The sequence below is a fragment of the Vicia villosa genome, linkage group LG5 (genome assembly GCF_029867415.1).
Source record: "Vicia villosa cultivar HV-30 ecotype Madison, WI linkage group LG5, Vvil1.0, whole genome shotgun sequence".
NCBI lineage: Eukaryota > Viridiplantae > Streptophyta > Magnoliopsida > Fabales > Fabaceae > Vicia > Vicia villosa.
The window spans coordinates 114,433,477-114,449,760 of record NC_081184.1 but is presented as its reverse complement, the minus strand read 5'-3'; the positions used below and the strand labels follow the sequence as shown (position 1 = coordinate 114,449,760).

At 34.8% G+C, this 16,284-nt stretch overlaps 1 protein-coding gene across 3 annotated transcripts; it reads left to right on the top strand.

Annotated features, from left to right (window-relative positions):
- Positions 1-5,684: 5,684 nt before the first annotated feature.
- On the top strand, positions 5,685-15,101 carry LOC131602069 (flowering time control protein FPA). 3 transcript variants are annotated; one of them, XM_058874068.1, is made up of 6 exons: positions 5,685-6,140; positions 8,989-9,234; positions 9,830-9,910; positions 10,140-11,068; positions 11,585-12,911; positions 14,843-15,101. In XM_058874068.1, the coding sequence occupies exons 1-5, from the start codon at positions 5,847-5,849 to the stop codon at positions 12,897-12,899; spliced, it is 2,865 nt and encodes a 954-aa protein (XP_058730051.1). In that variant the 5' UTR covers positions 5,685-5,846; the 3' UTR covers positions 12,900-12,911; positions 14,843-15,101. The 3 variants fall into 3 exon arrangements, with proteins under 3 accessions (XP_058730051.1, XP_058730050.1, XP_058730052.1); XM_058874067.1 differs by having other exon boundaries at positions 10,125-11,068; XM_058874069.1 differs by lacking the exon at positions 5,685-6,140 and adding an exon at positions 6,314-8,814 and having other exon boundaries at positions 10,125-11,068.
- The last annotated feature ends 1,183 nt before the right edge of the window (positions 15,102-16,284 follow it).

The window sequence follows — 16,284 nt, the reverse complement described above, 5'->3', positions numbered from 1 at the left end:
ATATCCAATCGATTTAAAAGGCTCAAACTTGATGCCCAAGATAGTTTGAATGCACATTGATTCTATACAACGACTATATATCTTAAATTTCCATTTTGAAAACTTATGATTGACATAGATAATTTTTCTTATATTATGATAGAGTAGCATGTGCTCTTAAATAGAATACAATCTACTTAGAAAAGGAAATTCTTAATAAATACTCATCATTTCCCTCAGTCAATTCTATAATTAAGGGTCGATAATTTCTATAAATACATACACATTATTCAGCTAATCAAATCCTATTTATGGGATTTTAATCCAATTTAAATATAAAATATACATCTAATTAACACATGTACAACTGGTTCTGACACTCCCCCTCAAGTTGGAGAGTGGATGTTACCCATTCCCAACTTGCCGATAATAAATTGAAACATAGAACCACTTAATCCTTTTGTAAGAACATCTGCCAGCTGATTTCCAGTTGATACGAATGGTATACATATTGTCCCACTATCCAGTTTTTCCTTGATTAATTGCCTGTCTACTTTGACATGTTTCATTCTATCATGTTGCTCTGGATTATATGCAATGTTTATTACAGACTTGTTATCACAATATAGTTTCATGGGTCCAATCCATTCAATCTTTAGGTCATGTAGAATTATTTTCAACCATAGGAGTTCACAAATACCTAAAGCCATAGCCCAAAATTTTGCTTTTGCACTTTACCTCACAACGTTTTGTTTTTTGGTCCTCAAGTCGCCAAGTTTCCTCTAAGAAAAGTAAAATATCCAGATGTGAATCTTTTATCATCTACTGATCCAGCATAATCAGCATATGTATAAGCTTCCAAAGTAATTCCTTGACCCTTTGAAAATCAGATTTGTTTTCCAGAAGTGCGCTTCAAGTATTGCAAAATTCGATAAACAACTCTAAGATGATTTTCTTTGGGATTATGCATGAATTGACTCATCACTCCCACTGCATAAGCTATGTCTGGCCTAGTCTGAGATAAATATATTAACTTTCCAACTAACTTTTCTACTGGTTTGCATCCCAATTTACCAGTTTCAGATGATAAGCCAACACATATTTCTGTTGAGAGATGAAAATACCATGACGAGAGTGTGCCACTTCAAGGCCCAATTTTTTAACTTGCCCAACTCTTTTACTTCAAACTCTTTTAGAAAACACACTTTTAGGCTATCCATTTTTGCTTGAAGATTTCTTATTACAATTATATCATCCACAAAAACAAGTAGTGCAATAGCCCCCCTAAGGCTGAATGCTTAGTAAACAAAGTGTGATCTCCCTGACTTTGTTTATATCTCATATCTTGTGAAGAGAAATTTTTAGGGATGTCAAGGAGAGTCATTTGCAAAAAGAGGCACTAAAAATGTTGAAAGTTGAGAGAATTATGCCCTATTAATCATGGGATCAACAATTTGCCAAATTAGGTCAAACATCTTGAATCAACTTTGAGTCTTTTGAACTTTGCTTGCTATCTAAGGCATGATGAAGCATCTAAGACCATGAAATGATGTTATCTTGTTGCACACTTTATGATGAGACTCATAGATTAATGAATAATGATGAAGAAGGCATGCAATAAACACATGAACTTACGACCATCGATGTCACGTGTGGTGTCAATGCTATCAGGTGATATTAAAGTGAGCCTTGTAACATCAAGGCTCTGATACATGAATGACTGGAAATTTGACGATGTGAGCATCATCATGATGCTCACATTTCATTGAAGTTGTCATTTGATACATGTACTTACAATTCAAGAGCAAGTACAAGCATTATTGTTGGAGCATATCAATATTCACCAAATGAGGTAAGGGATTCTCCTACATATAAACTCAGTTTCAGGCCATATCTTGAGACTCTCATATTGTATCTTTTGAATTTGAATTTAATTTATCTATAATAACATGTTTAAGAACAAATGGGTGATTACAATTTGGTAAATTTCAAGGAAGAATGGAAGAGGTTTTCTGTTTTTACATGCAATGAATGTTAGAGTTGGGCCAAAAAATACAAGGAAGGAAACACATACTTGAGAAGTCGATAATTGTTAGGGAAAACGTGTAATTGCAAAATCAAATTTGTTAAAGGAAAATACATTCTTCAGATCATTGGCTAAGATGGACTCATGCATGTAATTGTTTGCTTTGTTAATCCTATCGTGTTTTATGTATAGGTTCTGTTTTAAAATCGATGCTAAGAACAAAGAATAATAGGTTTCTTTTCTTGGCAAGTAACCCACAATGATAGGAAAGAGGGTAGCAAGAAGAACACAATGAAATTGGTTATAAACTACTATTCTTTACTTTCTCTTTGAAACAAGATTACTAGTGTTACAAAATAACAAATAACCTCTCTCGCCGTATGATATCAATGGGATCTTACACATAGACCCATTACTCAAGCTAACTTAAGAAACACACAAACATCCTCCGAGTACTACGTACCAGAGCATAGACATACCGACTCGGGCTAATAGGTAAACAGCTACTCCACATCGTTAACTGCACGTTACCAACAAGGGTAACATTCAAACAAAAGGGATGACATACTCAATTCACAATTATAACATCAATGCATTACATATCATCATCACGTCACAATGATCATCTCATCATCTCACAATTCAAACACAATTCAATGTAATTTAAATGTGACTCGACATATTCAAATGCATGTGGTACCATTTGGAGTAAAACTCCCACCGTCTCAAAATTTGCCATTGGGCACACCATCGCTATTTTCCATTAAGGCCACCGTCGCTTTTGCCATTAAGGTCACTGTCGCTTTATGTAATGGATGTGACTCAATGAATGCAACATCCACACAAACACATCATTTACAACACATCACAAACATCGACTAAACATCATTACTTTTATAGTAATTCATCACTTCACAATTACGTCACTATGTTGTAACATCATACAACGATACATCACTTTACAATCACGTCACTATGTTGTAACATCATACAACAATACATCACTTCACAACAACATTCACAACATGAAACAATACAATTCAAGAAAAGGTTTTAACAATATAATCAAAGGTTTTCAATTCATATACTTTAGATAGACAAAGATTAGAGCTTCACGGAGGTTCAAACGACACTTAAAAAGGAGTTACGGATCAAAAGATACATCATGTCAAAGTTTGAACAAGTTTTACACAGTAGGGTCCGCTGAGCGTCCCTCCAGCGCGCTAGATGAAGTTCAATTTTCCACTAGCCAGCTTGAAGTGCGCTTCTATAAACTAAATCCAGAAGCGAACCAAAATCTGAGCTCCGCTTAGCGGACCAGCTCTGCTTAGCAAGCTCTTTTATTTTTTCAATATCCGCTTAGCGAGCCGAGGTCGCTTAATGGACGTGCGATTATGCAGAAAAATAACAGCAAATACAGAACTGCGAAATCACACACCCACCATCAAAAACTTATTCCAAACAGCAATTAGACACATATAATCATACTAACAATCATCATTCATCATCAATCATCAATCAAAACATGTTTTCAACCAAAGATTCATGCAATTTCATCATAAAACCCTAATATCCTATAACAACCAATCCATGGTTTCTACATACAATCTAACCCACCCTAAACATCATCATACATCATTTTAGCATGAAAGAACCCCACCCTTACCTTGGGTTTTGGATTGAAGACAACTCTACCTTCAATCTTTCTTTCTCATCTTCTCTTCACTCTTCTCTTCTTTCTCTTCTTTTTCCCAATTTTCATCAAATGAGATTCTCATCTTCTATTCTCTAAAACCCTTGTTTTGTTAAACTCTCACTAACTTTCTAATTGCTAATGGACTCTAATTAGCACCCCTCAACTACTAATGCTATCCTAGGCCCATTAACTAATAACTCTCTAATTTATGTTATTTGCTAATACTCAATAAATAACACAATTATCACATAAGCACATAATTAACACATAATTCACAAGTAATTCACATAGCACACAATTAAATAAAATACACAACTAAAAACGATCGTTGCAGAATTTGTGGAACATTATGGCTCCGCCTAGAGTTAAACACCTTTTGGGGAGAATTTGTAGAGGTTGCTTGCCATCGTGGGTTAGACTCCGACAACACTTTGTTCAATGTCCGTCGGAATGCCCAGTTTGCGAAGTAAATGAAGAAGAGGATTGACATGTGTTTTTTGGGTGTATTTCTATTATTCAGTGTTGGCGGGTAACATGTTTGTCTTCTATCATTGAGCCTCGCTTACAAGCTTTTAGTGATGCTAAATCTCTTAGAGTGTGTTTGGATAAAGCATTTTAATGAGGTAATGTAATGTTTTGAGGGAATTTAAAATTATTTGAACAAAATTTATTGTTTGGATACAAAAATGAAGAATTGTTAAAATGATGGAAATTTATAGAGTATTTTATATAAGTTAAATTTAATTATTTTGAAATGACACCAAAAACCAAAGAATTTGAAATTCCTCTCATACTTCATATAATGTATTTGTTACTATTATTTCTTCAAATTTTACAAACTGGTTCTCATATTTTCCAAAATTACAAAATTTACCCCAAAAAATTGCAAATTAATCTTTGATAATTTTTAAAATTCATAATTTAGTCCTTCAAATTTTTAAAAATTGCAAATTGGTCCCTACTTTTCAATTTTTTTATTATGTCCAAAAATTTTAAATTTTATAAAAATAACCCCAAAAATCTAATAATGAATTAACTTAATACTCCATCCAAACAAAACAATTTAAAAATAAATGAATTTCGATTGAATCATTTAAATTGCTTTGAATTTTAAATTCCTTTAAAAATTTTAATGACCTCATCCAAACACACTCTTAGTGATGCTAAATCTCTTATTCTCGATATCTGTAGCAGAGAATATATGACGGATGTAGGTCGATTTGCTATGATGGTAGAGGTGATTTAAAGGAACCGTAACAATGTAGTATGAAATAATGAAAGGGAGAGTCTCTCTAGATTAGGCTTGCAAGCCTATTTTAAGTGGCAGGATTGGTTCCCAGCTCAGGATAATCATGAAAGAATTAATGACAATCAAATTTGTTCAGTGTGGTCTCCTCCTGTTGAAGGTTGGGTGAAATGTAATGCCGATGTTGGCTTCAACAGGCCTCACCGTTCTACTAACAGAGGCTGGTGTTTTTGCGATAACATGGGTAGATTCATTACTGCAGGAGTTGCTTGGGATATAGGTAGTATGTCCTCGAGAGAATGTGAGGTTTTAGCATTGCAAAAAGTTGTTCAACATGCTGTTACCTTGAATTTAGATCATGTGATATTCGAAAGCGACTCTCAAGTGGTAATTCAAGGCATTCATTCTATATCTACTGGTAGCTCTGAATTTAACTGTATTCTTCTTTCTATTAAACGTTTGTTAGCTTTTATTCCGAACTTTGAGGTAAAATTTATTAAACGTCAAGTGAATATGGTTGCCGACTCATTAGTTAAAACGGTCAATTCTTGATCTAGGCGTAGTATCGCTAATGTTGTTTTTTCTTGTATTGAATTTCATTTGATAAATGATATGAGTTAATATTATTCTTCTTTAAAAAAAGCTAACTTTTTAATTTATAGAAAAACTAATGAGCTAGTAAAAAAAAAAGAAAAACGAATGAAGGAAGAAAAGTGAGCATATATATAAATTTATTTTAACCTCAATCCTAATCCAAATCCAGTTTCTCTTTCTCCATCACATCCCAAACATTCATTCCCTCTTCTAGGGTTTCTTCCCCTAAAAAATTCCCATCCGCAATCTCTCGAAATTCGACCACGTTCTTCGAGGCGCACTTCTTCTAGGGTTTTCCAATCGCAATGCCGCTTCCGACGAAACCAACGAGGCCACCACATGAAACCGGCCGAGACACCGATGAATCGACAACCCCTTCCAATAACCTATGGGTTGGAAATCTAACGCCGGACGTTTCCGATTCCGATCTGATGAACCTTTTCGCTCAACACGGCGCCCTCGATAGCGTCACCTCTTATTCCGCTCGCAGTTACGCTTTCGTCTTCTTCAAACGCGTTGAAGATGCAAAAGCCGCTAAAAACGCGCTTCAAGGCTTCCATTTTCGCGGCAATTCATTGAAAATTGAGTTTGCTAGACCGGTTCGTTCTCACTTTTGCGCTCTCTTAAATTTCACTTTCCCTTCGGATTCATGTATTATTAATGTTTATTCTAATCTAATCTTATTTTTTTTATCTCAACAATTCGATTATTCGTTTTGCAATATTGCATTCAGTGTTTTCGTGCATTTTTCTTAAATTTTTATCGTTGCCTGCGTAATTGCTCGCCGTGCACTCTCAGTGCTCAAACCGAATCCATAGTTTATTCGATTTACACATAAAATTCAACGATGAAAGCTCAAGAATCACGTTTTGCGCCAAAAAATTAGGGTATGTTTCGATAGTTCGTTAATCATGATTGGATTTAGATCTAATAGTTCGTTAACCTCGAGAATCACGCATTTTCCATATTTACTGATGCAATTTTAGACTCAAATTCATGTTCATATGCAAATATAAAAATTAACGTGTGTTGATTAATTTAAAATTGAAGGATAATTTATATAATATCGAAGTACTTTTCAATTTAGGTGCAAATATTTGATTATCGAATTCGGAAAGGTATACTTTAGCGAACTAAATCTCACATATCAAAGAGATCTTGTTTTGTGATTGATTTATTAATGCACGAAATTTTGTTGTATGAAATGTTTCTTCACAGGAGGATGTAAAATGTTTAAGAAGATGAAAACTATTCCATCCGAAGTTTTAGCATTGGTGTATGTTTAAGTGATAAATTCATGAACCTTCTATGTGGTATTTAGCAGTGCTTTAAAACATTTGCTCTAACTGCGGTTAGAAATCAAACTTTAAAACATTTGTTCTAACTGCTGTTAGAAATCAAACTGGTGTTAGAATCGAATAAAATCAAGCCGTCATTGCGTTGAAAGTTGTGACCATTTGTAGAGCAGAATTGGTCATTGCCATGTACGTTGTCATTGCGTCGAATATTGTAACCATTTGTAGAGCAGAATTTGTCATTGCGTCGAAAGTTGTAACCATTTGCAGAGCAGAATTCGTCATTGCGTCGAAAATTGAGAGTTGTAACCCTTCGCAGAGCAGAATTTGCCACACCGGCAATTGAATATTTGGTTTGTGAATCTTGACAATTCAAAATTGTCCTCAACACTCTAATTCTTTATGGGAATAGTATTCGAACTCACTGCAAATTTTACATCAATACAGAATAAGTGCATGGGCTGTAAATTATCATTAGCATAAACAATACTAAACAACAGTGTTCAACGCCAAATTACCTAGCCTTGTTTTTCCTTTTTCCTCTCAAAACTCCTCAATTTAATCAGCCAAAAATATCTGTCGTGGGACTCAACTTTGTGTAAGACCAATTATAAAAAAATGTATATATTTTTTTTTGAAAGAAAGTGGTAGATTTAGAGAACATAATTCAGAGCATCGGCAATGATGCATTTTGGGTCTGAGATTGCTGTAAATAAGGCTTAATTAGAAAGGCGTGCATTTAATCCTGACGTGAAAGATACAAAATAAAGTATTAGTTTTCAATTCATCTATCTATATGCTAAATTTCTTCGTCTAACTAGAGCTGGTTTCAACTTTTTATCTTTTCACACGCTCCAGACTAATTTACAGAGGACATGCATTACTCAGCAAATTCGAACAATCCATGTGACAACCGTCAAAACAATCTTAGTCCCTCAAATGCTACGACTTGAAAGTGTAAAACACAAAAATAACACTGATGGTATTGATCCGTAATACCAAATCTAATTAGCAACCTGGCATCTAATTATAACAGGCACCATTTTCTTTTAAAAGTCCTGCTGTTCCATTAAATAGTTTCAGTAGAAGGGGCTTTAAATTTCCTAAGGACTTGATGGAAGAAGATATAATTTTGTTTATGGGATTTATTAGTGGAACTGGAAATACGTTATATATTATTACCAGTAAAAGCAAACTTAATTTTGTATTAATAATATTATAGTAGAAAGAGATTGTACAGTCAGTCATACACAAGGGATTCTAGCTCTCAAGTTGTTGTCGTACTGTTTTCAGTTTTGGCATCAAAAAAAAAGTATAGATTGTATTTTTTTTTTTAAGACCATACAAATCTAATGTAAGTACGATCAAGCTGGCAGTAAGACAACTGATTTTTTTCACCAGGGCCGATGTACTACCTTCAGTGTTATCAAATAGCGGTGCCATGGCTGCAATAAGATATACATGGCGGTTTTTGGACTCGCCACAATGGTACATATCGGCCAATATTATGGTATTTTCTGCCATAATCCACTATAGCGGTGCCGCAAAGCGGCCAGTATGGTGTGATTTTGGCTCTGCCATGGACCTCCATCCACCATTGACGACAGTGACTATCTTTCAAATGAGCTACTCCAGGAATCAATTCCTAGTTCTTTTCTTGAGAGAGTCTAGTTGCCAACTCTCCCAACACTGTTGGTTTTAGATACTTTAATCTCTACAGGGGCAGTACTTTGTGCTAGAATCTCTGCAGGGGCTGTACTTTGTGCTTTCTGTTCTATTCTCTACTATTGTCTCTTCAAACCCTAGTTATATTTTAATAGTTTTCAAATCTCTGCTGGGACAATACTTCGTGCTAGAACTTAACCTTAGATATTTTAACCCTTTTCCACAAATGTAGCCATCACAAAAAATATTTTCCTTAACTATGTCATATGTATAGCCTTTTCGCACTAGGTGGAGTCGACCATATGGATCAATGGTGCCATATTTTCCCTTTTCTACCCATTTTTATTTATTTATTTATTCTTGGCCACCTAAAGATATGAATTTCTTTTCAACAATTTGACTGTTAAATTTGAAGTGAGTGCTGCTAAATTAAGAAGTGATGGTTGCCTTTTAATTTGTGTTTAACCAAAAATGCTGTTATTTTCAGGCAAAGCCATGCAAACAGCTTTGGGTGGGTGGCATTAGCCCAGCTGTTACAAAGGAAGACTTAGAAGCCGACTTCCGGAAGTTTGGTAAAATCGAGGATTACAAGTTCCTCAGAGACAGAAATACTGCATGTGTTGAATTTTTCAATTTGGACGATGCCATTCAGGCAATGAAAATCATGAATGGAAAACGTATTGGTGGGGAAAATATTCGTGTTGACTTCCTCCGTTCACATTCTACAAGAAAAGTAAGTCTGTATTTCAGAATGCTGTTTTTGTTTCTTGTTCTTCAACTTCCTTATGTTAATTAGTTGCTTATTGTTGTACACACATCCTGATGTCTAATGGTAGGATCTATAATTTCAACAACCTTTTTGAAAATGGCTTATTCTGGAATTTTTTGTGTTAATAAATAATTCATATATGAGTGAACTACCTCTTTGTGAAGCTTTTTACATTTTAAAATTGACTTTGATTGATTGTGTCGTAAGGTTTGTTTGTCTGATTTGGTTAGTAGTGTTTTGGATGTAATATATTAGTTTCATTCCAATTACTTTTTCATTGATGTTTTTTAGAAATTGGTGGATTCCGTGTTAGCCACTGATTCGGAATATATAGAATAAAAGTGATGTTCATTGAGAAAAAACTCTAATACACTTGGACATTGGAGAGACCTGGAACTTTCCCTTCCCTCCCTCTTATTTGTAACCTATCATATTCTCTCCCTATTGTGACTATATTACTAACCAAGAGGGTTGCCTAACATTTATTTGTTTCTGCTTGTAATTTTTGCTCTTTTGTTTGTTTTAATATGTCTAATATTTCCTTTTCTGTTTTCTGTAGGATCAATTTCTTGATTATGGGCAATTCCAAGGAAAAAGCTCGGGACCTACTGATTTCTATTCTGGACAAAAAAGGCCACTGGTGAGAATGCTGTGCTATGTGCATCTAATTGGATGTGAATCATGCATTAATCCTGTTGATTTATTTGTCATTTGTCATTGCCTTGTTTGATATGATGTGTTGCCATTTAAAAAACCATACAATTTTAGGACTTGCATGCACCTACTTGTATAATGGCTGATGTTTTCTTTATTTTGGTATCTTGAATTTTATTAGTCTTACTTATAAAAAATAGTTCTCGTGTCAACAGAATTCACAACCTCAAATGGGGAGGAAGGGTGATGGTCAACCTAATAATATTTTGTGGATCGGTTATCCTCCCAATGTTCAGATTGATGAGCAAATGCTCCACAATGCCATGATTCTATTTGGTGAAATTGAGAATATCAAGAGTTTTCCTTCAAGGCATTATTCATTTGTTGAATTTAGAAGTGTTGATGAAGCCCGACGTGCAAAAGAGGGCCTTCAAGGACGCCTTTTCAATGATCCTCGCATAACGATCAATTATTCCAACGGTGACCAGGTACATGGCAAAGATTACCCTGGCTTCTATCCTGGTAGTAATGGGCCAAGACCTGATTTATTCCTAAATGAGCATCCATATGGACCGTTACAAATGGATTTTTTCGGTCATAATCGTCCTATGGTTCCAAATAATTTTCCTGGACATTTGCCAACTGGTGGTATTGTTGGTCCAAACATGCCAATGCGGCCTTTTGGTCCTCAAGGTGGTCCTGGATCTGTTGTTTCTGGCCCGGATTTTAACGAGAGTAGTACTTTACACAAATTTCAGGATAGTAGCTTGACAAATAAGATGGGTCCAAACTGGAAAAGGCCATCTCCTCCTGCACCAGGGTTGCTTTCTTCTCCTGCAACTGGTTCTCGGCTTCCTGCAAGATCAGCCTCTGGTGCATGGGATGTACTTGATGTAAACAACATTTCAAGAGATTCTAAGCGGTCTAGGATAGACGGTACATTACGTAATGATGAGGCTCCATATGCTGACATTCATGGAAGGGGTATTCTTGGTCCAGGAGGCTCGAGGATAACAGGTGGAGTACATGCTTCTGTCCCACCAGGTGATATGGATCATATATGGCGTGGACTTATTGCAAAAGGAGGATCTCCTGTTTGTCATGCTAGATGCATCCCTATTGGGAAAGGAATAGGGACAGAGCTGTGAGTATAATTTTAACGGTTTTTTATGTTTTAATTTAATTGGGTAAATATGAAAGAGGACTTTTTGTTCCAATAAGTTTCTTTCTGCTGCCTTCTTTTGCATTTTACCTCTCCATCCCTTATTGCTGGAAAACTCTCGTAACAGATGGTATTTCATTAGCGTATCATATATTTTCTAAGGGGAATATTTAGGTTTTATGAATTTTATTTGTTTGTGTTTCAAACTAGCTTTTCTAGTATAAACTTGTTCATTGTATCAGTAGGAAGAATGCTGTTATTATTGCTCCTTACTTTTATTTCTAAAAATGACTATTCTTAACGTTATTTATTTTTGGTAAGGTAACCAACAAGCTCTTTGTGTTTTCTAAAATAAAAGCAATTGCCCCATAGTTTTCAGAAATGGGCCCATTTACTTTTTCCTTGAAAACAGTCTTGCCATATCAGTCAAAAGGTATACCTGTCTTGAGGATCTTGTTTGGAGGCTGTATTAAAGTTTGTTTTATTCTTTTACTGCAGTCCAGAAATTGTTGATTGCTCAGCTAGGACAGGATTGGATGTACTCGCAAAGCACTATGCAGATGCAATTGACTTTGAGATTGTTTTCTTTCTGCCTGATAGCGAAGATGATTTTTCTGCGTACACTGAATTCTTACGCTACCTTGGTGCAAAAAATCGTGCTGGTGTTGCCAAATTTGGCAATACAACTTTATTCTTGGTACCACCTTCTGATTTCCTGACAAAAGTTTTGAAAGTCAATGGACCTGAACGTTTATATGGTGTCGTTCTAAAGTTTGCACCAGTACCAAGTGGTGTGCCTGTGCACCACTCTTCACAAACGCCTACACCACCGTCTAATCAATATATGCAGCAGTTTCCTCCTTCACAGGCTGACTATGATATGAATCCTGCAAAGGATGACCGGGTTTTACCGATGGACTACAACAGAATGTTGCATGAAGATTCTAAGCTTCCTGCTAAGCAAGTATATCCACCTATAGGTGGGCCTTCAGTTCAATCTGCAGCTCCAGATTATGCTCCAAATACTGCTTCTGGGTCTCAAGCTGGAGTCGCATTAACACCAGAGCTTATTGCGACTTTAGCTTCTTTTCTTCCAACAAATGCGCAATCATCTGCTATTGATGGCGCCAAGTCGGCTGTAGGCTCCTCAACGGTAAAGCCTCCATTTCCTCCTGTGGCACCTAATGATGGAAACCAATCTCAATTATGGAAACAGGATCATCAAATTGCAGATCAATCCATTCATCCACCTCAGCAGTTTAGGAATATGTATAACAGTCACAATGCTCATTTTCAGCCTTATCCGCCAGCATCAGCTCCTGGTCACACTTCTCAAGTGTTTTCTGGAAGTTCTCATACTCAAGACAGTGCTCTTAGCCAGCAACTGCAAGGAGTTGTTTCATCTAGACACATGTCAAATTTTGTTACGCCTAGTCAAAGTGGACATGTACCTGCATCCCCCCATTTCAGTCATCAGTATCAGGCTGAGGTTCCCCCCAATTCTCAGGCTTTCCAACAACCTAATAATAACCCCCAGCCTTTCCAGCAACCTAATAATAACTCTCAGCCTTTCCAGCAACCTAGCAGCACAAATCCTCCGCATCAACCTGTCATGCAATATACAGCAGACCAAATAAACTCTAATCCTCCCATTCAGCAACATCCTGCGTTTGGAGTTAGTCAAGGCACCCCAGAATTGGAGGCTGATAAGAACCAGAGATACCAGTCAACGTTACAGTTTGCTGCCAATCTTCTACTCCAAATACAGCAGCAGCAAACACAAGGAGAACATGGGCCAGGAAATCAACAATGATAATTGTTTTCTGTAAGTTACACCCCACAGTTAATTCTTTTGATCTAGTGATATCCTTTATAGATCATCCCTGCTATTCAGTTACCTTAGCTGGATTTTTTAACAAAAGAAATTCTGACCATATTTACATTCTTTTCCCAAATTCTTGTTGTCAGAAACATGTAACTATGTTACATATGAATTTCTGGTTACATAGCTTGATGCAACTGTTAGTGTAAATGATCTGCGGGCTCTAAACCTGCATCATGTAAACTATATACTTGAGTAGTATAAAATTATTAAGTATAAGAATTTAGTACCTACAAATAGAATATAGTACCTACAAAGTATGAACTGTTATGGTCCAAAGCCATGTTAGGAGGATTGAATAATGTACTTGGTTTTGCATCCTTTCACATAATTTTACACCAAACTAACATTGCTAGTCTTTGGTAGAACTGTTATCAATCTGACTGAATTTACAAATTTCAAAACATTAACTCTGTACCAATTCCTTTAGTATTCACAAAAATTTAACTTACTATAGTTGTAGCAAGTACTTCATTCAGTATCAGCTTATTTGTGATTAATTTAGATTTACTATGCTTTGAGTTTTATCCTATGCTCTATTCATTTTCTTTTTTGATCATATTGTCTCTTTGTTTATATTATTTCTCTAGTTTGCCATCTTAATTGAACTTGCTCATAGATGACAATATTGTGACATAAAGTCTCTGCATAGATTTTTGAACACTGCTCTAATGTACATGCATGATAATTACTTTTGCTTCTCAGTTTTGTATCCCATTATTTTTTAACCACATAGGCTGTGAACTCCCCTGTTTTTCTCCCTCTTGGGAAGATAGTTTTTAGGTGTAATTTTACTGTAAGGTGTAATTTGCACTATGTAAGGATCTTAAATGTGCTTCTAAAGATTATTGGAAGATAATTTGCTCAGGTTAAATTTGTATCTTTAAGGTGCCATTGTTTACTCAACTATAATGCGAACTGAAATTTATAGCGACTGTGAATCTAATCCTAATGAATTTTCCAACTTATTTGAGCGTTTTTTTCCAACTTGAAGTCCTAACTTCACTTCGGAAATTTAAGGATATTCTAAAATATTCACGCGGTTAGTCTCATTATTGCAGTCTATACCTTTGGAATGTGCTGAGTTAAACTTAACTCCTAAATATAAAGTCCAACTTAAGTTAACAGGCCATAGATTTTATAAAACTTACTGATAAGCTTTCCCTCTGAAAATTAACAGAGGCAATTTCAATAGATTTTACAAAACTTAAAAAACAAGAGTGTATCAGATTGTATAATAATAAATTAATAAGTAAAATGAAAATTGCTCCTCATTTTTGCGTGCTCTTCGAACGGTCCTCAGTGCTGTTAGTGTTTGTCCTTCAAGGCTGTTTCGAATGCGTATCTGTGACAAAGAGATAAATATTGAATCTGCTACAAACTCTTGTTGTTTTTAGAAAAATATTGAATCTGGCAACCAAGTTTCTGTCATTTACCAAGCCTGTTCTATTTGGCTTTTTGCACATTTGAATAATTCATAATTTAAAGTAAGTTTTGAAAGAAAAGTGAACAAATTTGATTAGAATTTATTTAGCTTTCGATGAAACTCGGAACCACAAATATCTGTTTTCTTGATAACTAAAAAGTAAAAGAAACCAATGTGGGTTAGTTCCGTATATATACGAACCAATTTGTTAAACCCGGCTTTGTATCAAATAACCTATTGAGTTTGTAGCATTGGAGATGGGAGTTAAAAATTCTTAATAGTTTTCTTCAAAAAAATAATGAATGATATAGATTACAACCAATTTACGTGGGAAGAAAGTCAATTAACAATGGTTCTACGCATTTTAACATAACTATCTAGTTAATAATGATTTGTTTACATTGTAAAATAGTTTCTGGGTAATAACGAGATTACTTTTTTTGAACAGGTTTGCGAAAAATCATTTATTATTTTTGTACGCTAAATGAATGGACGCGTAGGTTGTGTGGTCAGAGAGACGCTTGTACGCTTGGGACAAAGGTGACGAACGAGTATTTGACGAATTCGGCCGAGATTTCTAAAATCTTATTTTCTAATAAGGATATTTGTGTTATTTATTTTTTGGTTAGCATATGTTCTATCTACAAACTATCAAATTGTAAGATGGAAATTGATTTTTTATTTATTTTATTTTTGTTTTTGTTTAATTATATTCCATTTTTTCCATATCAATTGGAAACCGATTGCGATTTTCTCTAGTTACTTTGTGTGTCATTTTGTTGTAACTATTAAAATTGGAATAAATTATAAAATTAATCATTAAATTATTTGTCACTCCAATTTAATCTCTCAATTGTATAAATATGATAAATTTGTTTTTAAACTAGGTAAAATTCATCAATTTCATTTTTGGGGTTTATTAAATCTGTAAATTTAATTTCTAGCATTCTAGTAGTCATAATTAAATTGATAAATTTTATATACTTAAAAAATTATTTGCTATTGTAGTTGTTCTACTTATAATTTGTAGTGATCATGTTTTAGATATGTCAAGCAAGAGTTCTTTAAGAGATGTGTAAATCAAGAGGTCTTTATGACACTATGATTTGTAAAAAAAAAAATTATCCCTATGCCTTTAGGTAGGTATATATAGCCTTCTAATACTTAATGGGACATGCTATGTCTAATACTTAATGGGATATGTCTTGGCTATTTTGTTAACTTTGACTAGGTCGACTCTGCTTAATTGCATAATTAGGGTTCGTGGTGGTGGTGGATTGAGAAAATTCTATTACATGGTGATGTATGTAGCCCACGTGGCAAGCATGTGGTCTAACGTTGAACCTAATTTAAGATCTCTCGTGCGTGAAGGATAAAATGATTAAGGAGATATATGAGATTCACAATCTCTTACGCATGAAGTTTGTAAGGTCAAGAAATTATAAACTTAACCCCTCAAACACGAGATCTGTAAGTGCGAAGTCATTAAGAATGTGATGTTACTCTGTGACATTGTGACCTTTTTTACTTTAAAATGTTGGGGAAAGAAATTACAATTATGTGATTGAAAATAATTAAGGCTTTCCATTTAATGGTTCATTTTGAAGGTTGCTAATCAAACGACCTTAGTTAACTCATATTCCTTGGCATAAACAATTTGATTTGGTCCTTTATCATGCACATGCTTGGACAACATGTCATTAATTTTCTAACAGAATCATGATGAATGTTGGAGCGAAAATCCAAACCATCCCATATGGTTTCCTCCATCTCTTATATATTTAAAACCAATCGCTTAACTTATCACCACTTCTTCATTGCTCGATTCTTGTTTTGTCTATTTAGTCATCATCGTAGCAATCTCAATACCACGTCCAACATAAGTATTAT

What these genes read in the sequence shown, in the direction of transcription:
- LOC131602069 (XM_058874067.1), top strand. Translation starts at nt 5,847, where the DNA reads ATGCCGCTTCCGACGAAACCAACGAGGCCACCACATGAAACCGGCCGA. An exon ending in GTTCACATTCTACAAGAAAA is followed by an intron (nt 9,235 to 9,829) that starts GTAAGTCTGTAT and finishes TGTTTTCTGTAG; the next exon opens with GATCAATTTCTTGATTATGG. An exon ending in CTGGACAAAAAAGGCCACTG is followed by an intron (nt 9,911 to 10,124) that starts GTGAGAATGCTG and finishes TATAAAAAATAG; the next exon opens with TTCTCGTGTCAACAGAATTC.